Source organism: Triturus cristatus, chromosome 10 (assembly GCF_964204655.1).
Source record: "Triturus cristatus chromosome 10, aTriCri1.1, whole genome shotgun sequence".
NCBI lineage: Eukaryota > Metazoa > Chordata > Amphibia > Caudata > Salamandridae > Triturus > Triturus cristatus.
This window is the reverse complement of record NC_140593.1, coordinates 141323447-141347839: the sequence shown is the minus strand read 5'-3', so window position 1 is coordinate 141347839 and position 24393 is coordinate 141323447. Positions and strand designations below refer to the sequence as shown.

The 24393-nt window shown below is 48.0% G+C and overlaps 1 protein-coding gene across 3 annotated transcripts in view; it reads right to left on the bottom strand.

The window, feature by feature from the left end:
- NEK11 (NIMA related kinase 11) overlaps nt 1-24393 on the bottom strand; it is an 835513-nt gene that overhangs the window by 286271 nt on the left and 524849 nt on the right. For all 3 annotated transcript variants that reach the window (XM_085630659.1, XM_085630661.1, XM_085630660.1), the window contains exon 12: nt 20721-20859. In XM_085630659.1, coding sequence (XP_085486785.1) covers nt 20721-20859 — 139 coding nt within the window. The remainder of the gene's footprint in view (nt 1-20720; nt 20860-24393) is intronic.

Here is a 24393-nt window from a genome sequence, read left to right as displayed (position 1 = left end):
CGGCGTTGGGTCGCCTGCCGCCTCGGCCTGGGCCCGCCGCGGGCCTTGCGGTGGGCTGGGGCAACAAGGCAATGAGGCTAATGCTTGTTTTCTATTTTGAGAAGTTAATTGAACAGACATTCAAGCGTAAATAAGAGAGGGGCAGACGCGGAACATTGGATCAGGTACAGGCAGGTGGTGCTTCAGGGAGGGTGTGTGTCAGACACAGACCGGGAGGGGTCGCAGAAATTTTAGTGTCCAGCAAGGAAGGTCTCTGGACACTAAGGGGGACTATGCTAACTTGTCTTTTATCTCTCACTTCAAATTTCGCAGTTTTCAGTCTTGGAACGCACACAATCATTCTGACGTCTTCTCTGAGTAAGTGCTTAAGGGTGGTGTGGATGGGACACAGCAGCTAGCGGCAAGAGTCCTGGCCAAAACAGGGCGTAGTATTGTGCTGTCTGACACTATCTTTATCTCCGTAGATTGAGGGACACGGGATCCGACGATCGGTCACGGAGAGCCAAGGGTCACCACCCCTTTTCACGCAGACGTTGCAGGTGGACGATTCATTGCCGGACGCCACGCAGGAAGCACAATGGGCGGCGTTTATTCAGATGGCCAAGGGGAAGGGCCTGTCTTGGGCCACGGGAATCCTGAAGGCCGTCGAATCGGAGGACTCTGCCGTCGTCTGCGAGCCACCTCCTCCTGAGCTGGACCTCAACACTGAGGCCGGGCCATCGAGAGCTTCGAAGCGGGTGAGGTTTCCCTTTCCACGACACCCGCCACCCTCCCAGCGCCTCCTAACGGACAAGAGGCAGCAGTTCCAACGGGCACTGCACCAGTTAGCTCCCCGCCATCTGCCAGTGTGCTTGCTAGCTCCCCTGCAAGTTCTAGTCAGGCCGCTCTAGGAACGCCATCTTCACCGGCCATCACGTCGCCGTTGGGGGTTCCTCCTGTTCAGCAGACCGCGCCCCCTGCTCCAGTCCAGCTCGTCGCAGCAGCTCCTTTACTGTCCGGTCACTGCTCCTTGGTCTGGCAGGTCCCCTTAGCGGCAAAGGAGGTTATCTGGAGGCGTGAGCTGATAGATATCTTCTCTCTGCTCTTGTTGGCTCAGGATGGGGTAGATGCCAGAAAAGCGGGGGTCAAGGAGGACGACAAGAATGAATGAATGAATGAATGAAATAGATTTTATCACGCGCAACTTAGCCCAGTGGGCGTCAAGGCGCCTAAATCAAAATAATACAGCTCGCAGATCAGAACCAGCAGAATCTCATTGATAAGCCATAGTAAAAAACCACGTCTTCAGAGCCTTTTTAAACAAGTCAATTGAGGGAAGGGTTTTAACCTCAATTGGAAGAGAATTCCAGAGCTTGGGGGCGACTACAGAAAAAGCTCTCGCTCCCCATCTGGCTAATCTTGTACGAGGCACTACCAATTGAGATAGCCCAGCCGACCGAAGTGATCTGGAAGGGATGTAACGAGTCAGCAGAGATCCCAATGCATCGTTAGAGCCAGCCATAAGGGCTCTATAAGCAAGACAGAGAATCTTGAAGGAAATTCTGTACTGAACAGGGAGCCAGTGAAGCTTTTTTCTAGCCGTCGTGGCTGAGGACGCCAAGGGAAGGGCTAGGACAAAGCGTGAAGCGGCATTCTGCACGATTTGCAGTCGATGTATAAGGCCCTTGTTGGACTCCACATACAGGGAGTTACAATAGTCGAGCCTAGAGCCAACAAGGGCAACTGCAACATGCATGCGTGCCTGGGGAGAGAGATAGTCACGGATCCTATTCAGGATCCTGATAACCCCCCAACATGTGGCTATTGTCCTATTCACTTGAGGGATCATAGAGAGTGAGGTGTCAAAGATCACACCCAGATTCCTGGCTGATTGGGAGGGGGTGGGGCAAACACCAAGAGATGTAGGCCACCAATCACTCGACCAAACATCATGGTCTTTCCCAAAGACCAAGACCTCAGTTTTATCGCCATTTAGCTTTAGTGAGTTGATAATCATCCAGTCTGCAACAAGTTGCATGCAAGACCTAAAGCCAATGGCGGATGTATGAACAGAGGAATGAGCCAGAGACACCATGATCTGGGTGTCGTCAGCATAGGAGACCACCTCCATCCCCTGAGATTTTACTAGTCGGGCAAGGGGGGCCACATAGATATTAAACAAGGTCGGACTAAGAGCCGACCCCTGTGGCACCCCACATTGCAATGACTTTGCAGGGGAGAGAAAGTCTCCGAGCTTCACTCTCTGTTCTCTCCCAAGAAGGAAGGAGTTGAGAAGATCCAAAGCCTGCCCAGTAATCCCCGCCTCCCTTAGCCGAGATGTTAAAATGGCAGGAGACAGGGTATCAAATGCAGCTGTAAGGTCCAACAGGACCAAGATCGTAGTTTGGCCGCCATCCACTTTACGACGAATGGTATCGACTACTACAGTAAGTGCGTCAGTGCTGTGATGTTTTCTAAATCCGTGTTGTGTGTGGTCGAGATATTCACTGGTCTGAAGAAAAGTGGAAAGATGGAGATTAAGATGAGCTTCCAATATTTTTGCAGGGGCAGGAAGCAATGAGATGGGCCTAAAGTTTTTAAGGAGGCCGGGATCTAAAGAGGGTTAAGTACCAGCCGTGGCCAGAGAAGACTATAGAGAATTGGCTAGATGCGTTTGCCATCCTGTCCGCAGTCATCCTTGAGAAACATCCAGAGCAGGCGCAGGGGCTGATCCAATACGGTGCTTTAATCCGCGCTGAGGTGATGAAGTGGGGGGGACAGGGCTGGGTTACCTATGACAGGGAGTTTAGAAAACGGATGTCCTTGAGTCTGGAGATGCGGTGGGACCAGAAAGAAGTACAGCTTTGGCTGGATCACATGGGATCACGCACGCTGCTAGGTGCAGGGGCACAGACTAAAAGTCAGGTTACCAAGGAAGATAGCAGTACTACCTCTCACCCAGAGACACGTGGGGACAAACAGTCCTTTCTGGGGGGGGGGAACAGGTGGAGAGGGGGCAATAGAGGGGGTTTCAGAAGGTCGCCACCAGGGAACTGCTGTTTGTTCAACACGGGGTCCTGCTCTTGGGGTAAAACATGCAAATTTTTACACGCATGTAACAAATGTGGGGGGGCCACACCCAGCGGGTTCTTGCCACTCACAACAAGGAGGCACCACCAAGGGTAAGCAAGACACTGGTAGTTAGTGTGGGCATCTCGGCTCCCTCCCCCTCCCCCTCCCCCTTCCCCTCCCTCGAGGTAGCAAGTTCTAGGTCCACACAGTTTTGCCCACGCAACACACATTCTTTTCACACGGGGGACCGACACCAGGTAGATGGGGCCATGATTAAGGGTCCCTCGCTAGTCTGTTTGTCAAACCTCTTACCTCTCCTCAGACAGTACCCCCTCACACAGGACAGTCAGTTGCTTCTATCAGGATTTTGCGAGGGCTTCAGAATTCCTTTTGTGGGACCCGAAGGGGCAAGGGAGGCCGATAACCTCAGGTCAGCCAACTGCCTGAAGTTGTTTGGGCCAAAGTAGAGAAGGAGAGGGCACTTGGGAGAGTGGCGGGCCCTTTCTTGAGCCCGCCCCTTGAGAATTTTGTGGTTTCTCCTATGGGGGTGGTGCCCAAGAAGGAGCCTGGGTCTTTCCGCCTTATACACCACCTCTCTTACCCGGAAGGGGGCTCGGTCAACCATGGGCTGAAGGAAGGCGCTTGTTCTGTCACGTATTGTACACTGGACGTGGCTTTGGACCTAGTCAGGAGGGCGGGCAAGGGTGCATGGTTAGCCAAAGCGGACATCAAAACGGCGTTTCGCTTACTACCAGTGCATCCAAGCAGCCAACACCTGCTAGGTTTCAAGCTAGAAGGCAGGTACTTTTACGACTGGTGCATGCCCATGGGTTGTGCAGTCTCTTGTGCTTACTTCGAAGCATTCAGTAGCTTCCTCCAGTGGGCCCTCAGACATGCTATGGGGTCGTAGGGGTGACCCACTACCTAGACGATTTCCTATTCATTGGGACTGATGGGTCGCAGGACTGCAGTAATGCCCTTAAGGATTTTGAGGGGCTGGCCAGTCATTTGGGTGTCCCCCTGGCGCCAGGTAAGACGGAAGGTCCAGGGCAAGTTCTAACCTTTTTAGGGATTGAACTTGACACCTTAGCAGGGGAATCCAGGCTCCCAGCAGACAAGGTCCAGGACCTTGCACAGCACTTACAGTCAGCCTTGGGGGAGGAGAAGGTCACTTTGGGCTTCTTGCAGAGCCTGCTGGGCAAGCTCAACTTTGCTGCCCGGATAATCCCAGCGGGGAGGGTTTTTGCACGGAGGATTGCTAGGGCAACGGCTAAGGTCAAAAGGAAGCATCACCTAGTCAGGCTAAGCAAGGGGCTGAAGGAAGACCTGGGCATGTGGGCAAGCTTCTTGGAAAGATTCAATGGCGCAGTCTTATGGAGGGCACCTTGGGCGGGATCCCCGGAACTCGCCTTGTTCACGGATGCGTCTGGCAGGGAGGGCTTCGGGGTCATCCTGGACACAAAGTGGTGCGCGCAGAGTTGGCCCAATGTTTGGCGCAGGAAGAAGATCATGGCCAACATTACAGTACTGGAATTGTTCCCAATAGTGGTGGCCTTCCACTTATGGCCCTCTGTGCTGTCTGCACGTAGGGTCCTTTTCTGGTCCGACAACCTGGCGGTGGTCCAGGCTATCAATTCTCAGTCTGCATCCTGCCCGCTTGTCTTGTGTTTACTGAGGGAACTGGTGAGGGTGGGTCTGGTGAACAACATCGAGTGTAGGGCGCGACATATTCAGGGGGTGCAGAACATAGCGGCTGATGCTCTCTCTCGTTTTCAGTGGCACAGGTTCCGGGAGGCATGGCTGAGAGTGAAGGAGGAGATGACCCCTTTTCCAGCACATCTATGGTTCCTACTGAAGCTGTCAGGCGCTTGAGGGGGATGGGCGAGCAGTCCTTAGCACCTCGGACCATCAAGCGGTACAGGGCATGTGTGAACAATTTCTGTTCCGTAACTGGCGCATGGGAAGAAGAGAGGTCATCCCTGGAGAGCAGGACTCAGGACTTCATTTTGTGGGCAAAAGACCAAGGGAAGAGCAAACCGTGGATTGGGGGACACCTGTCGGCGATCAGCCACCAAGCGAGATTAAGGGGGCAGGAAGATCCCACGAAGTCCTTCTTGATCCAGGCGGCGCTCAAAGGCTGGGCCAGGAGTTAGCCTCGAGCACCTGACGACAGGGCAGCCATAGATTTCGTAACGCTGCAAGGGATGCTGGATTGGGTTGGCACGGCGACCCACTCTGCTTTTGAGGCAGCCCTCTTCGCGGCCACCTTTAGCCTGGCCTTCTTCGGGGCTTTTAGAATGGGGGAACTTGTAGCGAGATCTAGACAGGACACATCGGGGGTGGCATTGAACTGGCAGGACACGGTGTTGGCAGGCGGTTCCCTCACCATTAGACTACGTAGATCCAAAACGGACCAGGCGGGGGTAGGGAGGCTGATTGTGCTCAACAAACTAGAGATCGCCATGTATTGTCCAGTGCGCCTAGTCGCGTCCTACCTGGCGTTGCGGCCCACAACAGAGGGTTACCTGCTAGTGCACGCTGACAGCACTCCCTTGACCAAATACCAGGTACAGCGCGTAATGGCGGTGTGTTTAGAGCTGTCAGGCAAAAAGATCCAGGGCACACGATTCTGCAGTCACTCGTTCCGAATAGGGGCAGCGACCACAGCTTTCCAGGTGGGTTTGCCGGAGGAAAGCATCAAACTGGTGGGGCGTTGGGAGTCCAATTGTTATAAGAAATACATTCGCCCATAAGGGGCCCCATGCAAACACGGAACGAGGAAGTGTGCTAGTTGTATCAAATAGGGTTGTGACATTATGTCGGTGTTTTTACTTTTGGTGTAGTTGTGTGAAAGTGTAATGGCCTTTGCTGTGCTCTGTTTAATTGATTTTCAAACTTCCTCATCTTTATTTGCTAGGGAAGACAGTCTGGGTGATAGGCCATTCGGGAGTCCAGAGGGTATCTCAGTTGGCGGATATCAGAAAATGGCAGCACGGGTTGACAGCCACGAGGATAATATGGATTGGGACACCAGACATGCGTTGGAATAGCCTGATGAAGAGAGTCCTTCAGAGATTAGGGGAGGGTGTCCCACCACCCGATTTATTAGTAATACACCTAGGGGGGAATGACCTGGTTCGCCTGGGGAGAAGAGACCTGCTTCACGAGATGAGGGCCACCATGTGCGAGCTGAGCAACAAGCTGGGGACCTGTGAATTATGGTGGTCGGAAATCACACGTAGGCAGGTATGGTGGGGCGCGCGTCCCGGGGATGCCATGGAGACCTCGCGCAGAAGGGTGAACAGCGCTATGCGGAAGTTCACGGAGCAAAGGGGTTTTGGGTTTATCCGCCATGGGCTGCTACACGCTAAATGCACAGGGTGCTTCGAGCCAGATGGGATTCACCTGTCCAGAGTGGGCATGGACTTATTCTTGTTGGATCTGGGGGAGGCCTTGGAAACAGCAGGGTGTAAGTAGGTAGCGCTATATGGTGGGGGACCCTGGGGTGACGGGGGCCACACCAGGGCTGTGGCGGAGTTACAGGGCGATCCAAAGGCTATAAGGTACAGATGGGTACCCTCTACAGGAGCACAGTAAGGGTGCTAAAGCCAATTAGCCCCAGGGAGGCCCTCGCGTGGGATCCTGGAGGAGTGACGGTGCCCCGTTAGTCCTACGGGCAGTTGTGCACCTGAGCAGCCGGGGGTTGCCTGCAACGCTCCGCCCCTCCCTTAGCTGGGAGGGGCGTGAGTAAGGGGTGGACTGGCGGTCCGCCAGAGGGAAGGGCTAACCCCTCCCCCAAAAGGACAAACACCAGTTGGTCGCGGCCACCGGGTTTTATGGCTCATCAGGGGACAGGCGGCGAGGGGCCGCCTGCCCTGGGATCACCCGTAAGTTAACCCACCATGTTGACATATTGTTATGTTAATAAACCTGCAGCAAGTTTCTCCAGCAAAAATGCGTTGTGTCTGATTATTACATGTTTTGCTGTGGGAGGGCTGGGGATTGTGCCGATATTGGCACTATGTCAGGCTGCCCTGGGCCCACGCAGGGGGCCCTCCTAAGAGGGCGGCCAGCCTTAGTGCCACAGGATGGCACTGTCGCCAGCAGTGTAGTGGTGAGGGGACCCAGGTGGGTCCCCTCGGTGCAGCGTCACTTCCGGCAGGAGGGGGGGCGGGGGAAAGGTATTTCAACCTTTCCTGCCATCCGAGCGACCTCTTTCGCTGACCGACGGTGCCCCTCCAGCTGGTCTGCCCGGACGCTGTTTACCCTCCCCACCGCTTTCCCGGCGTACGGGTAGGGGGGGGTGTTTCAACTAAAACCTTTTTATTTTGTGTTGCAGGCGGAGTTACAGGGCGATCCAAAGGCTGTAAGGTACGGATGGTACCCTCTACAGGAGCACAGTAAGGTTGCTAAAGCCAATTATCCCCAGGGAGGTCCTCGCGTGGGATCCTGGAGGAGCGACGGCACCCCGTTAGTCCTACGAGCGGTTGTGCACCTGAGCAACCGGGGGTTGCCTGCAACGCTCTCCCCCCCCCCTTAGCTGGGAGGGGCGTGAGTAAGGGGTGGAATGGCGGTCCGCCGGAGGGAGGGGCTAACCCCTCCCCCAAAAGGACAAACACCGGTTGGTCACGGCCGCCGAGTTTTATGGCTCATCAGGGGGCAGGCGGCGAGGGGCCGCCTGCCCTGGGATCGCCCGTAAGTTAACCCACCATGTTGACATATTGTTATGTTAATAAACCTGCAGCAAGTTTCTCCACCAAAAATGTGTTGTGTCTGAGTTATTACATGTTTTGCTGTGGGAGTGCCGGGGATCGTGCCGATATTGGCACTAAGCCTGGGCGAGCTTTTTTGGTTTGTTTTTGGAGTAGGGGCTTGGCGGCAGGGTGAGGGCAAAACTGCTTAATTTCACGGCTTTCAGTGGGCCGGGTCTCAACGGTGCTGAGCACCGGCAGTTTTTTAAAGGAGGCCTCAAAACGGGTCTCTATTGCCCTGGCACAAGCGGTCCATTTTTTTCGGTACTGCAGTGACAGCACTCACACTGCTCACTCCTCACTATTGGAGAAGTTACGGCATGAGGTCATGCCAGGCGAGCGTTGTAGGGTAAGGGAAATCCTTTAAAGAGAATCCTTTTCCTCTCTGGATTTCCCTTCTCTTTTTGAAACACGGGTGCAGCAACATCGTCATAGTGTCACCGGGGCTTTAAGTGGAAGCTTTTTCAATATTATATACTAGCCATAGTTGCTGCTTATTTATCTTATGCAACTAACAACCATTGACAAAGCCAATATGTCCTGACTTATTGTAGGTATGATGTTACTTGTTGTATCATATATCTGGATGCATTGACAGAAACAGCAAAATACAAGATGGGCGGCACACTATCCTTAGCACAGACTTTTAGCTTACGCGTTTTAAGCCACGCCCTTAATTACATTGGCCACGCCCCTTTGAGAGACCCCCCCCATTTTTTTCATCCCACTTAAAGCCCGGCCTAATATGTACTTCTCCGCACAAGGCCCTGCCCTCGCCTCACACGGTGAGATTTGTGTTCAAGTTGGTGGGTATGTGACCTGGAGCCAAGCACCAAACCTTTAAAGAATGATTGGCTAGGAGCTAAGGTACCCTGCCACTGCCCCCGCCCCCAGGAGCTGATGTTTGCCTCTTGTAACGCCAATTGGCACCCAATTTTGAGAGTGTGTGCTATATAATAACTACTCATGTACATTGTTTTATAGCCTGTAATGTGCTCCATATATGTATTAACCATACTATTATCAGAAATAGTGCAGATTACAAACTGAATTGTGTCACAACTCTCTCACGGCAATGTCATCTGAGCATATGGGACGAAAGTTTTGAATCTTCCTAAATTCAAAAACTATTTTTTTTTATAAATAACGGTCGTTCAAATATGAAATATCATTAATGTACTAAATTTAAACCAAACTTTATTTTTTATAATTTAAGGAACCTTTTCATTTTTGTTCAAGGCATCTATTGCTTGATTGACATGCCAATTCCAACGATGGCTCGGCTCCTATTGTGGCTGCTTCGGGCCAAGCCTAGTTTCTGCCTCTGCTCTGGCATGGCGTGCCCACGTCTGTCCGAGTCATTTTCCATTTGCACACCTGACACAAGGCGCACGTCATTCTGCATTTCAGGGTGCTAGTTCACCATGAAAGGGAATCTTTTTTTGGTGAACCAACTCGATGGTACTCCTTTTGTTGGTAGCAGAAAGACGAAAGTTTGAGTGAACCCACTGGGGTTCGCACCTGAAACTTTCTCTTCTGACCTGGACTGTTGCTGTGTTATCGTTCGAGCATTGCCCTGGAGGGAAGGGTTTGTTTGTAAATGACTTTGGGGTTGATCCACTCTACATCACTGCATTAATTGTGCCGTCAGGTGGCCTGTCCTCTACTTCTGGCCCCCCTTTGAGGCCCAAGGGTGTTTAATTGCATCCGGGTTGCTGTGGGACGAAGTACATTTTGCTGGAGGTCTGTAGCGATAGCTGTTGGGAAAATGGGAAAAAGGGTAGCCGCTAGTAGAAACAAAACAACATGCGAACCTTCAACCACATCGATAGATAAAATGCTTCAGAGGGCTATTGGGGTGGTGTCGACGGAAATAGCGCGTACAGTAAGAAGGCTATCTCTAAACCCGGACATATTCCCTCAAGAGCCTGAGACAACCCCCCTACTAACTACCACTCAAACACCGCAGCACATTCCATCGTCGACATCTCCCTCTGTTCACTTCCCCTCATCTCCGACTGGAGTTCAAGAAATGAAAACACACATCATGATGCCCCCCCCCCCCCCCCCAGGTTGTTCGATCCAAGAAACAACCGCACAAGGATAGTACACATTCTAACATCTCAAATAAGGGGAAATGTAAATTACCACTTGGTGCAGGGCCAAAAAATAAAAAAATATGTGTGAGCAACCAGGTTGACCCTGTCGGAGTTGATGAATTGGAGCCCTCTAACAGACATCACAACTGCAGAACAACCTCTGTGGGCGGTTAATTTGATGGCTGATCTTTTAACTAAATTTAGAGCTATTATCAAAGAAGAAATAGCTCCTTTAGTTAGTTGTCTAGATAGTTTGGAGAAAGCACGGGCGGGTACTGGAGTTGTAGTACGACATGACCTTGTGACCGGGTCTGACATCGGTGGTCACGAGGCTTTGTTCAATCCATACACACGGGGGGGCACACAATTGAGGACCCCTCAACCAGTGGTACACAAAGGGAAATAAGTACTAGAACTAGAACAGACAGGCGAGAGCTTAGTTATAGGAGGAGCACACCCAAAGTAAGTGGAGGTGATAAGGATCAGCCTCCAACTTGGGAGACAACTAGTAAACAAAATTTGCCTTTAGCTCAGAATTCCAATAGTGAGAGCAACGTGTCCCCCCTCCCTAGCATAAATCTTCCCCCAGCTTGTGCCCCTTATGTTGCTATAATGAAAGGTATCCCCCCCGATTGCCCATAATGCTAAGGAATCCCAGCTTGACCTTAGGAATAAATGTTTATTCTGGCTTGCATGGTACAAGCATTTCGAGTATGCCAGAGCAGGGGAGATAATTACGGTCCGCAGAGTGGGTTGGTTGGGCAATGACCGAAAAACTGAAGTGGGGGAGTGTGCTGTTATTAATTTTAACAACCCCAACACGGCTAGTAGATTGCTAAATACACCGAATTCAGGCCACCATGCACCCACAGGAATAAGCCTTCGATCGCTGGATTGTTTCTATCCCCAACAATACCTCAATCATAGAGGCAGTGCACTTCCGCTAATCCACACTGTGGGCCCCGGTCCCCTTATAGAAGGGAGGCGGGGCCACCTTCGTAAGCGCCCTCTGTATAATATTGCAGTGAGCAATAGATATGAAAATCTGGAGGAGGTTGACTGACTGGGGGTGAGTTTTTTCACTGGTGATACTTGTGATAACCAGAGTCCTGTCCAAAAGACTGAGGAAGAGTGTGGCGGGAGGGGTTCGAGCGGAGCCAGTGGTCTGGTTTCCGACCACTGGCATAGTACACAAACTGAGGGCAGCCAACTGAGTCATTGCTTACGCTGACGACACCCAACTTCTGTTTACGTGAGAGAAGCAGGGGGCCTCGGTAGACTTCGTGCAGAGGTGTCTTTCCTCGGTTTTTAAGTGGCTGGCAGCTGCCCAATTAAAGTTTAATGAGGACAAATCCGAGGTTCTAATGTTTGGAGACTTCCCCCTTGGATTTAGAGAGTCTCTCTGGCCTCCTGATTTCCCTCTGCCCGCCTCCACGAGTCAGACCATTAAGAACCTGGGGGTTTATTTTGATTGTAACCTCTCTTTTGCTAGTCAGGTTAAGCGTCTGACCGGTTGTTGTTTTGGCCTCCTCAGAATCTTGAGAAGATTCCTTCCGCTTCTTCCGCAAGCTGCCAGGGAAGCGGTGGTTCGGGCACTGATCCTATCCAGACTTGACTATGCCAATGTTCTTTATGCTGGGATCCCTGCCTACACTCTTAATAAGCTTCAGGTGACCCAGAATGCGGCGGTCCGCTTGTTGGGGGGCTTGGCGCCCAGGCAGAGCGTGAATGATTACCGCCGTTCCCTTCATTGGTTACCGGTCAAGGCTCGTGTGGTATTTAAAGCCCTCACTATGGCCCATCGCGCTCTACATGGACAAGGCCCCGACTACCTGCAGAGACGCTTTTCGTTCTATGTGCCGGGGAGAGCCTTACGCTCCTCTTCGCTAAGGCTGATAAAAACACCTAGATTTCAGCGTCATAGGCTTGGTGGCGCCTCCTTGGTTGTGTTCGCTGGGCGCGCCTGGAATGCGCTTCCACTTTCGCTTCGCTTTGCTGATGACCTTGGAGTCTTTAAGAAACTGTTAAAAACACATCTCTTTTCTTAAGGGCTGGTTATGATGTTGTCTCCTCTTGGGCCGCGCCGGGACACTCCTCTGAGTAGCTGCGCGCGCTATAAATGCAGATAACATAACTGAGTGAGGAGGCTGCCCCCATCCCCCCTGACACACAATTGGGCCGCATTGACGTGGGAGAACCTAGTGTAGTTCCTGTCAAAATAGCTAGGGTCCACCAGGTTGTTCACCCTTCTCCCCACACTATTTCTTCGGAGGCAGCAATAGGGGTGGGGCCGGAGAGCAATGAACTACGAATTCTATCTTGGAATCTAGCAGGACTCGAAAGCAAATTAGTATGTCCAGACTGGGGGTCTTTTGTGGACAATCAGGATATTTGCCTATTCCAAGAGACCTGGGCCTGTGAAGAATACCAAAGGGTAGGCTTTGCGCCATTTAACATCTTGGCTACTAAGGGGGGGAGGGGGCGTCCTTTTGATGGACTTACGATCTGGGTAGGCACGCATCTTGGGTGCAAAGCAGAGCAATTGATAACTCCCACCAACAATATTTAATGTGTTCTGCTGTCATTCCCTGCCAAGAAGAAAATTGCCCTAATCAATATCTACTCAAGACCTGTGATGAATAGACTACAATCCTCCACCTTAGTCCATCTTGGACGGTTCATTTCAACCCTGGACCCAGCGATTTTGATGATTATAGGAGGCGATTTTAATTGCTAATTCGAGCCACTAACTGACAATTTCCACGAGGCTCCCTTAGAAGACGACCTATACTGGTCAATTCCTGACCCGCAGATTACCCCAATTAAAGCATGGTTCCCTTTGCCCTTGCAGCTCCACTCACTCACGTTATCCCACTCCCTGAGGGCATGCAACGGGAGGACTAAGTCTGACCTTCCTGGTAAATTTACATTCAATAGAGATGGCCAGTCCTCATTAATTGATTACATCATGGTGGAAACTGGAACGTGGGAGAAAGTTCTAGATTTCCACGTACAACAGAGGCAGGAGAGTGATCACAACGCTTTGATTGTAATCCTGAAGCTGGGGAATTTGGGAGCATCTACCACTCGTCCCTACATAGCAACCGGGTCTAGTGCTTTAAAAACCACCAACAATAGAAGATAAGTTAGATGGAGCAGCATTCAACACTCATCCCCCAAATTGGCTAAAGTCTACCAGCTTGCAATACCCTTGATAGCCAGAATGTGGGAGCTGGGACAGGTGGAGGTACTTGCAGGGGATAGAGACAAGGCCAAAAAAATCCACGAGGAGCTAATTGCTAACCTGACTGATGTAGTTTATCCGGTAACATCAACAAGGGAAATAAATCGACCCAAATGCTCCTGGTACAACAACAACTGCCGTAAAGCAAAACAGGAGCTTGTGCAAGCAGTGAAGGCTAAAGACAGGCCAAGTATCAAACTAGCCAGAACCAGGCATAGGAAGATTATGCAGCAGGAAAAGAAAGGATGGGAAACAAAAAGGCGGGATGCCCTCAGGATTGCCCTGAAGGATAATGACTTGAAATTGTTTTGGAGGCTAGTGAGCTCAGGAGAGGGGGAAGGACGTGCGGCTATAGAGCCAAATATAGTGCCCGAAGCTTGAGAGGCACAGTTTGGGTCCCTGTATGATTGTGAGGTGGAAGGTTCCACAAGCCCAGATATTTCGAGTAAAACCTTGGAGTATTGCCAGGTGGGGGGCTGGGATATCTCGTTGATGGAGGTCCGAAATGCTATTATCAGCCTACTCCCCAACAAAGCCCGCGGTCTTGACAAACTCCCAGGGGACCTCTTTCGGGAGGAACCCAATATCTGGGCTCCAAACTTGTGTGCCCTTTTTAATGCTATTCTGAAGGGCATGAATCCCCCCGATACTTGGAATGGTGCAGAGATAGTACCTACATTCAAAAAGGGCTGCCCTCTTCTACCCTCTAATCTTCTACCCTCTAACTATAGCCCTATCAGTTTAATCGGAAAATGGGGAAGATGGAGGGTGGCAGCCTCTATCTTATATTTGTTGATCTGAAGTCGGCCTTCGATCTTGTACCCAGGAAGAAGCTCTAGGAAGTGCTTTGTGATCTTGGGATTCCTCCTTATCTCCTCAATGTGTTAGTGAGGCTACACATTGACAATTATGCACAAGTTAGATGTGGAAAATATGGGGAACTCTCTTCACGCTTTCCTGACAAAAAGGGGGTGAGACAGGGATGCGTTTTAGCCCCCACACTATTTTGTCTCTATATTAACGGGCTCATTGCTTTTTTAAACAACATAAAAGACACTGATGCCCCAAAGCTTGCTACAGGGAAAATACCCACATTGATGTTTGCGGACGATACTTTGTTATTTTCCAAGTCTCCTCTAGGTATCCAACGCATCTTGGATGGGTTTGCACAGTTTTGCAATATGAGAGGTTTGGAGATTAATTTATCTAAGACCAAATTTATGGTCTTCAACCCTCCAAAGAGCACGCGCCCAAACCCCTCTCTTAATGGTACCCTCCTTGAGAAAGTGAGGATATTTGATTATCTGGGTATCACACTGTCTGAGCAATTTGGGTGGGGCCCACAGGTGGCCAAAGCAAGGCTCAGGCTCACCCAGACAACGTGTGGGATCATGAAACTGTTTAGGACATCTGTATTCAAGCCAGCAGCTCCTGTGGTGGAGATATTTAAGGCCCAAGCAAGAGGGGCTACATTATATGGGGCGGAGCTTTGAGGGCATACTTCTATCGTGCACCTCGTGAAGCTAGAAAATAAATTTATGAGACAGCTTATAGGCCTTCCACGCAGCACCCCATTAGTTCCCCTCCGTATGGACCTGGGTATGAGGTCAATTGATGAAGAGATTGCCCTTAGGCCTTTGACATTTTGGCGGCGGATATGGGTAACGCCCGGGCTGTCCTCCTACAAAGACGAGTTAAAGGAGCTCCTCCCTAGACTTAACCCTAGTAAAATACCGTGGCTGGCCCACATCAGGAACCTTTCAACTAGGCTTGGTAGGACAGACCTATGGTCATCTCCAGAGCTCTCCTGTGCTATGATATCCAGGTCGGATCTTGTAAAACATTACAGGCAATCCAACCTGGTGTCTCTCCAGGAAAGTGCTAAAGAGGGTAGGTTGACGATGGAGTTCCTACAGATAAAAGAGGTGTATATGAAGGAACCATTTTTGGATGTAATCTACCCTCCTATGGCCAGGAAATTGTATTTGCAATTTAGATTGGGGAATTTACCATTGGCAGCGCACACTAGCTCATGGGCTCCCGAGAATTCAAGTGTGTGCCCCACTTGTAATTCCATGGCTGAATCTGAAATTCATGTGTTGTTCTTTTGCCCTGCTTATGTTTCACCTCGTAAACGCTGGATAATCCAATTATGTAAAAACTTAAGGGTTTGTCCGTTGTGCAGAGGCTTTTAGAGTTTTAAAATATGAACACTGGTCCTCCAATTGTATTTGCAGTGTCTCGTTTTTTAAACGCTATGTGGCACATCAGGAGAGGGCTTTTATAGAAATTATAGGGGAGGACTAATTGGAAAAATGTAATGCCATCTTTTTTAGCGATTGTTTTTTTATATAAATCTGAATCCGTTGTGTGGCGATCAGCGGTTTTAACTGTGCATAAATCATGGGAGTGTAATTATTGAAAAATTCTGTGTAAATGTTTGAAGATTTTCTTATGCACTTTTATGGCCCGAGTGGCCGAAATAAAGTTTTTAACAACAACAACTAAATTTAAACCCAACTTTCTTTTTTATAATTTAAGGAACCTTTTGATTTTTGTTCAAGGCATCTATTGCTTGATTGACATGCCAATTCTAACGATGGCTCGGCTCCTATTGTGGCTGCTTCGGGCCAAGCCTAGTTTCTGCCTCTGCTCTGGCATGGCGTGCCTACGTCTGTCCGAGTCATTTTCCATTTGCACACCTGACACAAGGCGCACGTCATTCTGCATTTACAGGGTGCTAGTTCACCTTGAAAGTGAAACTTTTTTTGGTGAACCAACTCGATGGTACTCCTTTTGTTGGTATCAGAAAGACGAAAGTTTGAGTGAACCCACTGGGGTTCGCACCTGAAACTTTCGGAGTACATGACGATTTTAACAATGGTTACATCAGTCAACTGAGCGGTGATACAGTCTTCAGACACGCGGACAGTCCGTCGCAAGTGACATCTTTGGGTGGAAAATTCTGCAGATCTGTACTCTGTGAAGGAGGATTTAGAATTTCATCACAGAAATGCGAGAAACATGCCTTTATTCCTATAGATCAATTAGCTAGTGTATACCCTGTGAGAATAGCTCAGTGGGCAATGCACATGCTTAGAGATCTGCTGGTCACAGAAACAAAGTTTATTAGGGCCAACTCAGGCTTTCAGCCTACTGAGATACTCAAATTAAGCACAATTTCATTTGATTGATATATGTTTTAGTACATATGAACTCTTCAGTTAGTGGTCATTATTATAAGCAATAGTAAACACTGGTTGCTGTCCAACAGCCTAGGTAATTAACTTTCTTAAGTTGTGGTGATGGGTAGAAATCTACTTTTAACGTGTTTCCTTTTGGTTATAGTCAATATCAAATTGGTTAGTAGGATATTTTTTTACAACAGTATATTCAGATATTCTCATATGAGATACAGATGTTCTCTGTCCTGTCTGTCTTTTAATGTATTTGTTAATCACAAGTTCTATTGTATAGTGCTCCAAGACCTAAAAAGACGGTGTCTTGAGGTCGTCTGATGCAGCCTGTTATACTTGCAATAAAGACCACAACAGACTTTCAAGACAGGCCACATTTATGACAGATTTAGCATTAAGAACACTTCACAAGATTGTACTTAGCAAGCCACAGAATTTGACATATACGCCTTGAGAAAGCCCTCGGCACAATCTGCCACAAAGGGTGAAACAAAAGTTGACTTGTGTAGACAATACTCCTTTTCTGCATGGTCACCCCTATTTTTTTAATTTACTGATAAACCTTAAAGTTTTGCTGACATTAGAACACACAATTTAACCCTGATAGTGGTAACACACATGTACTCCCCATTTAAACATGGCCAAATTGCTACACTCCCGATTGGTATATTTAACTTTTCCTATAAACCCGATTATATGGTTAAATCTCACTAGTGGCCTACAGAGCCTGTTGTGCCATCCATTACAGTGGCAGTGTAAAGCATGGCTGCAATCCTACCATTGTGGCCTGTCTGTGACAGCTGAAACATTACAATTCGACCTGTCAAAATAAAACCTTTAGACAGGCCAAAACCTCCCTTTTAACTATTAATAAGTCACACCAGAGTTCATGGTATTTAAAAGTAAGGAACTAAATGTTAACATGTCCTTACAGTGACTAGAACCCAAAAACTTTTTTTCACTATGGTAGGCCTACTTGTCCTATGTAGAAACCAGAGTACAGATTAAAATCCTAAACCTGAATCTCAGGAATGTGACTAGCTGGTAAAATAATTAAACAACTATTTTTATTAGTTATTAAAAATCCAGTTCGATAGTAAAGTCGGATCTTTAATATAGCCTTATAGCCCGCCGTAGCGGGCTATACTGGCTATTAAAGGCCCGCTCCAGCGTTTGGCTAGGGCCTTTAACAAGGGAGCGGAACTTTAATAGCCGGTATAGCCCAGCTAAGAAGGGCTACAAGGTTATTAGAACATTCTGCCACTAGAGTGCAGAATGTTCTAACAAATGAAACAAAGGCCTCTCGAGCCCGAGGGGATTGAAATCCCCTCAGGCTCCAGAGGCCTTTGTTAAAAAATTTTTGGAATGGTGCTCTGCGGGACTTTACCGGCCCGTAGAAGCACAGAGCACTCCATTGTATTCAATGGAGTGCTCCACATTCCAATGTTCAAGTAAATATTAGGTACATTTAACTCTTGGAAAGTTCCTGGAGGCTAATTTGTATTTGCTCTCAAACTTCTGCAAACCAGAGATTAGCATTTGAATAGCTGTGAACAGGGTGTTAAATGCCTCCCAGGAGCAAATAGAATGGGCAGAGATGATTCTACTGAGCCCGAGGGTTATGTGCATCCGTTTGGACATTACACTGTCAAATCCTGCTCGGGTGTCAAATCCTGCTTGACAGGTCTGCTGGGTTTTCATATTGCATGGGGAGGACTTGAAATGCAGAAAACAAGCTGGTGAGACAATTTCTTAGATATGCAATACCTGGTTTCAGAAAAACCCTACTTTTGATCTACCAGACATTTCTCTCTGCATTTATTGAGGGTACAGTGTCTGCCTCTAACTAAATTTTGGTGTTAGATGTGAGAGGACACTAGGAGTACAATAGTACATTCGCCACACACACACCCAGCCCTCAGAGCCCACATTGAGAGTGGCCAAAGACATTTGTCATCTTGAAAATGCCCACAGTGGGTAGGGTTGGCCCTGTTAACGTTTAACCTTTTGGTTAGGGCATGGCCAGGAGTCATTCCAGCCTGTTAGCAAGTGCCAGGTATTAATGTGACATCTCCAGGCACCCACTTCAGAACACTCCTGGACCTGTGGAAGAACAGAAGAGGTCTGGAGCTGCTGTCTATGACCTGAGAAGAGCCCTAAAGGACTAGAACTGCTCCCTCTTGTACCGAGGGCAAGGAAGGGAACTCCAAAGGTCATACAACTGTCCTCGTGTTCATGCTAGAGGGATACAACAAGCTACAAGAGGCCTTTTCTGCAACTGCGCAGCTGATCAATGACAACTGAAGCTGGACTGGACTCAGCAATTGGCCTCTGTGCCTTCCATGAGGTCCTGGAGGGTTTTGCTGTGTACTTCTGTGGTGGATTGAGACTCCAATGACTAAAGTCAGAAGGTAACATCTTTGAACAGCAAAAACCTGGTTGGTGTATCCGACCGATGCTGCTTCGCAGTCAGTGTCAAATTGCGCGTAGGTCCCAGTCTACCGCTAACATTGACTATCATTGGCACTTTATGCTTCTCGGTGCTATTTCTACTTAAAACTTTAAAGAATCATATCTCCGATTCTCCTCATTGGATTTTTCTCATGTTACTGTCATTTTGTTCATTAATTTTAACTCTATGTTTCGAATTTGGTTTGGGATTTGTATTGTTTCGTATTTTGACTTTATTACTGTTTTGGTCCGGCATAAATACTTTCCACATCGTTTTAAGTTCAACCGGACTGCTCTTTGCCACAGTTACCAGGGGATTGAGCTCATGTTAATGTACTGACTTTAAGGGTTCACCCTGATGAGGGTTGTGAATATTGCTTGAGCTGGGTAGTCACCCACCTCAATTAATAATGCAGTTTCTTTTACACCTTAACAAATCAATAGCGTACTGCATAAATATACTTTTCGAATGATGATTAAGTATTCAGTCATATAAAATCTATGCTCATCTGTTGTAAAATCAAAATTATAAATAAAGAGGATAGGGATTCCTAGCTACTGACGTGTCCTCCTTACTTGTCGTAATGTACTACAGAATGTTCTGAGTACCAAAACCAATTCCAGCCTAAACAGATATTTGCCGAACACAATATACATACTTTTATTTATAAATTGGTAATATGAGATGCAAACTTCCTGTTATTGTTTTCCTCAACGGTGTTCTGTATTACCCTTGATATCTTCCTGTGTGAGAAGTAAAAGCTGATAGTTCAGGGGCCCTGTTATGTATAGGGCACACTTTCCCTGTTTGCGCCACGGTGCACCTTCAAACTGTGCGCCATGCGCAAACAGGGAAAGTGCACCACATTAGGTTAAAAGTCTCCCCTCGGGGCAGCCACAAATCCGTGCTGCCCTCGGGCAGCGCATTCTAGTGAAATGTGGAGCCGCTGCTTCAAAGTCGCTCTGTGTTTCACGGTGCAGGTGACACCGCCTGCACTTAAAAATGGGGAGAGAGATACCCTTGCAGGCGGTTGCAATGAATGAGTGACTGTACCAACCTGCACCATAGTATCCCCTGTACACCCCCCAGAGGCCTGCCATCAGGGGGGGGCACACTGATAGTGCATTACTTTTTGTGGCGCACTGTCAGTACGCCTCCTGACAGCTTCTATACCCCTGCGCCCGTGTCCATAATACGGCATGGGTGCAGAGGTAAAGAGATTCCCTCATGTGCATGGGGCAACACCCCCATGCAAATGAGGGAATGCCCTCTTGAGACAGTGCTGGCACAACATGTGTGCCAGCATTATCTATATAGCAGAAGGGCAGCGGACCCTCCTGTTCTACCAAAGTGCCCCAGGGGGTGCACAAAGCAAGCGCAAATGCCTGTTGCGCCCCCGGAGCACTTCTGTAATACAGGCAGAAATGATTGAATTCAGGATAACTATTGACTAAGTAAAATGATTGTCATTCAGAGTCTTTGCATGCAAACCTCGGTATAACCAATTTAACCTTCTGTCCAGTGCGGTCAATAAATTGAGTTCCATTAAATAGTATTGGAGTTAAAAAGATCTAAGAGAAAGCAAAAAACTGCAACAGGAATTGCTATAACAAAACAAATCTTTAAGATCACCGAGAATCAGAATAATTTATTCAGAAGAAAGTTCCAGAAACAACTTAAGATAGACACACACACTCAGAAATATGCTCAATATCTGTTTCCTTAAGCAAGTCTAATCCTTTTCTCCTTCAATTTATATTTATCAGACACATATAAATATCTACTTTTCCATAAGGTATGGGGGTGGAGGAAAAAGTTACATCAGTGTCACATTTATTAAGTCTATTAGTTCTTTAGCTTTAATGCAGTATATACATTTTTTAAATTTCAATGAGTTTATAAATTTTGCCAGGTTCCAAGTCTTACCCGGCCCCACTGGTACCGACATACACAGGCGGTCTGGAGTCTCGGTATTCCGGGGTTCGTGGTGCCCAATAGACTTGTAGTCTTTCACAGTGATTGGTTGAGAGTGGGTCATGGAAGGTGGTGTAGGTTCCTCCGATCGCTGTTTGGATGAAAAATTGATGCATCTCATTAAAGTATTTCTTGGCATCAATGAGAATGTGTCTGTGGTCAATTTCATGGCCTCAGGGGTGCAGTAAGAGGACTTTATGCCATCATGTTTCATTGTGGAAGCACAGTAATGTGTCATGAGGCAGAACATGGCTGAGAGAGAAGGTCTGTTGAGTACCAGAGATATCTCAATGGAGCTCCAAAGAAATGTAGGTGTTCTTTGCTCAGGACTGAAGAGAAGAGTGACCGTTGCTGGGGCTTAAGTTCATAGATGCATCACATAAGTATACATCTCAAAAACCATAACCCTAGAACGTGCTAGATAAACAAAAGTTACAGGATAAGTTGCCATCTCTATCCAATCTGAAAGTGCTTTCACCTCCATACACAAAGACACAGCATATCAGTCCTACAAGACATTTCATAAGAAAATGCAAAGTTAGAGGCCAGCCTAGGCGTAGCAAAGCCCACAATCATAGACCATTGCTATTGCTGCTTCCTGATTGGCTACAAATTTACCAATGCATGATATCATATCCAGCTCTAACTCTAATTCAGAAAGCACAACAAAGCAAGAAAAAAATTGAAAATGAAGCCCCTTCTCCCAGCTATGTGTTCACCAAAACAAGCCAAGCCTGCAGCCCGTGCACAACTCATTGGCCCCACTGCTTGTACCAGCTGCGTTACTGTTAGGAGTTTGGGGTTGGTGTTCCCATTTCGTGGCCTGGTAAAGGCTTTCCAATGGGTGGGAGACCTGGAGCCCCCAGCGTCCTGTGGGGTCTGCTGAGTCACCCAGCACATAGGAATGCTTGGGGGCTCACATGCTCCCCAACCTCCCAACCCCGGGGTACAATGTGAGAACAAACAAGGAAGCACTACAGGCCATGGCCATCAGGATGACTGAGATCCTACCAGACCAAACTGCACCCAGCCAGATCACCTATTGGCACCATACGGCAGGCAGGCCAATAACACCTATTTATACACGAGAAATGAACTCCGGCTGATAGATAGTGTTTATGCTTCCTGGTCCTCAGGGCCAGGCCAGTGAGTCGCAGGGTCAGGCCTGCCACTGTATGATCCTTGGCAGGCCAGGGGAGTTGGGGGGTTTTCCCCATGTTTCAGAGTAGATGCCTCACCAGTGCAAGACATATTAGGGAGGTTTTATGAAGCGCTCTGGAAAGCTCTGGTCATCCACAAGCAAACATTGTGGCTAACTGTAATGGATGTGAAGGAAGGACAGGAAGAAACCATTATTGGTTGCTTAGGTCAAGCTTTCAGTGTTCAAATGGAGCGGTGCTCTCTGATGTAACCATCGTGTTAATGGGGGGAACATTCCTTCCCCTTCAAGGCTCAGCTACGTACATGACGGCCACTCTGAGTGGGAAGATCATATAGGAAACTTTCAGAAGAAAGCTCTAGAGGAAAGGGGGCTGTTGCTAGGGTTTCTTTTCAGGTCTGAGTACCATTCTGGCACTGATACACTGCTGGATGATGTCTCAAAAGGTCAGCCCTCTTTCATTCTTCAATGAGACACCTTGCACAGCACACCTCTCTAACCGGTAGGCTGCTGACCAGCCTATCTCACCACCCATGCAGCATGATCAGTGCCTGCTGGTCTAAACATCACAAGCTAGTAGTTTGACAAACTGTAAGCTTTTTGAACCCCTTTTCCAGCTCTGTTCAGAAGACCAGGTTGACTGATTGGGAACCCATGAATAAGGACTTTGACATGATATGGCAAACTGCTATTTTGAGACTATGTTGGAAAAGGGAAGGGAGTTTTAAACCCTCACTCCTGCCATTCTTTAAGGTGACTTCCAAGCTATTGTTGGTGGAGGATGGGGTGCCTGTGCAAGGGGAGAGATGTGTGCCAATGCATGAGGTTAGAAGCTGATTATTAGCGGTAGCACACCTAGGACAACTAAGGCAAACTCTAACCAAGAGGTGTCTAAAGCAGAAGTTATTGGTGCCATCTATGCACGATGAAGCATTCCAGGGGGGTTGAGATGTGTTCCAATTGTAAGGAGAGCATGTAAAACGTGGATGTGAGTGGAGGTCAGTTGGAGGGATTTGAAGATCTAGGTGCACCACGGAATAAAGTTTTTGGGACATTATTGGTTCTAATTTTGATCTGAGTAGAGTGGGAAGTGATGCTGTTGGATATATTTACTAAGAAGCGTAAAGTGTGTTTTGTAGGACAAGTTACAATTACTACTATCACTGGGATGTGAATAGGGATTTTCACCAGGAAGGGATTTCCATCGTTTTGGGTACTGCACAATGGCGTGAAATTGTGGCTGCCGGAGATGCAGGACCTTTTGCATAGGAGGAGTTTCAAGTGCATTAGGACTAATGGATTAGTGGAACAAGCCAACAAGTTGCTTAAATGGGCAATAACATTTAGGTTGCAAGTGTGTAGAGAGCAGTAATGGGGACAGAAGGAGCTGCTCGTTCCAAGCGGAACTCAATAACTGCAAAATCACAGTTTGTGCTTGTTGGACTTGGGCCTTTCTGCAGGGTCATTCTCTGACTTTTTGACTTCACCCTCCTATTTTATAAAACTGCATTTTCTGGCTTTTAGGACTCTACGCGCTTTACCACTGCTAACCAGTGCTAAAGTGCTTGTGCTCTCTTCCTAAAACATGGTAACATTGGCTTACATCCAATTAGCCCATTTAATTTACACAAAAGTCCCTAGTAAAGTGGTACTACATGTGCCCAGGGCCTGTAAATTAAATGCTACTAGTGGGCCTGCAGCCCCGATTGTTCCACCCACTTATGTAGGCCTTTAAACCTGTCCCAGGCCTGCAATTGCAGCCTGTGTGTGCAGTTTTAAACTGCCATCTTGCTCTGGCAAGGTAAACCACTTGCCAGGCCCAAACCTCACTTTTTAATAGCTATACGCCACCCCTAAGGTAGGCCCTAAACAGCACAGAGGGCAGGGTACAATGTATTTAGAAAGTTGGGCATGTACTTTTAATTGCTAAATCACTTTGTTTTACTAGGCTTAAAAAGCCTAGTAAAACAAAGTGATTTAGCAACACCCTGGTGTTTTGCCGTACCGTTCATGGGATCACGCTAATTCAGCAAGGTGTAAGGGTCCTGTTGGTGTGAAAAATGTGAGAACTGGGATTTGCTCTGTTGTGTGTTCTTGATGTAAACGATGGTGTTTTGTATATATTGGAGTTTGTGTTGATTATGTGTACCACTTTTCTATTTTAATTGCTCTAAAATACATTTCAAGATGTATTTCATGTTTTTGTGCTGTTTTGATGTGTTTCACAGATACTTTGACAGTGATTTAATTAAGTGTTGTAATTCATACCAGTGAGGAATGAAAGAAATTAAATTTGACAATGTTGATTAAGAGTCATGATCAGTTATTTAAAACGCTCACATTAAGCTGTGCCAGTGCTGGCATTTTTCTGATGTTTTTTCACTTTTAGAATGCAGGAATTTTCTTATCCCAACCATTTGGTGCAGCCTGTATCCTGTGTCACATGACTAGGAGTAGCTGGCAGCT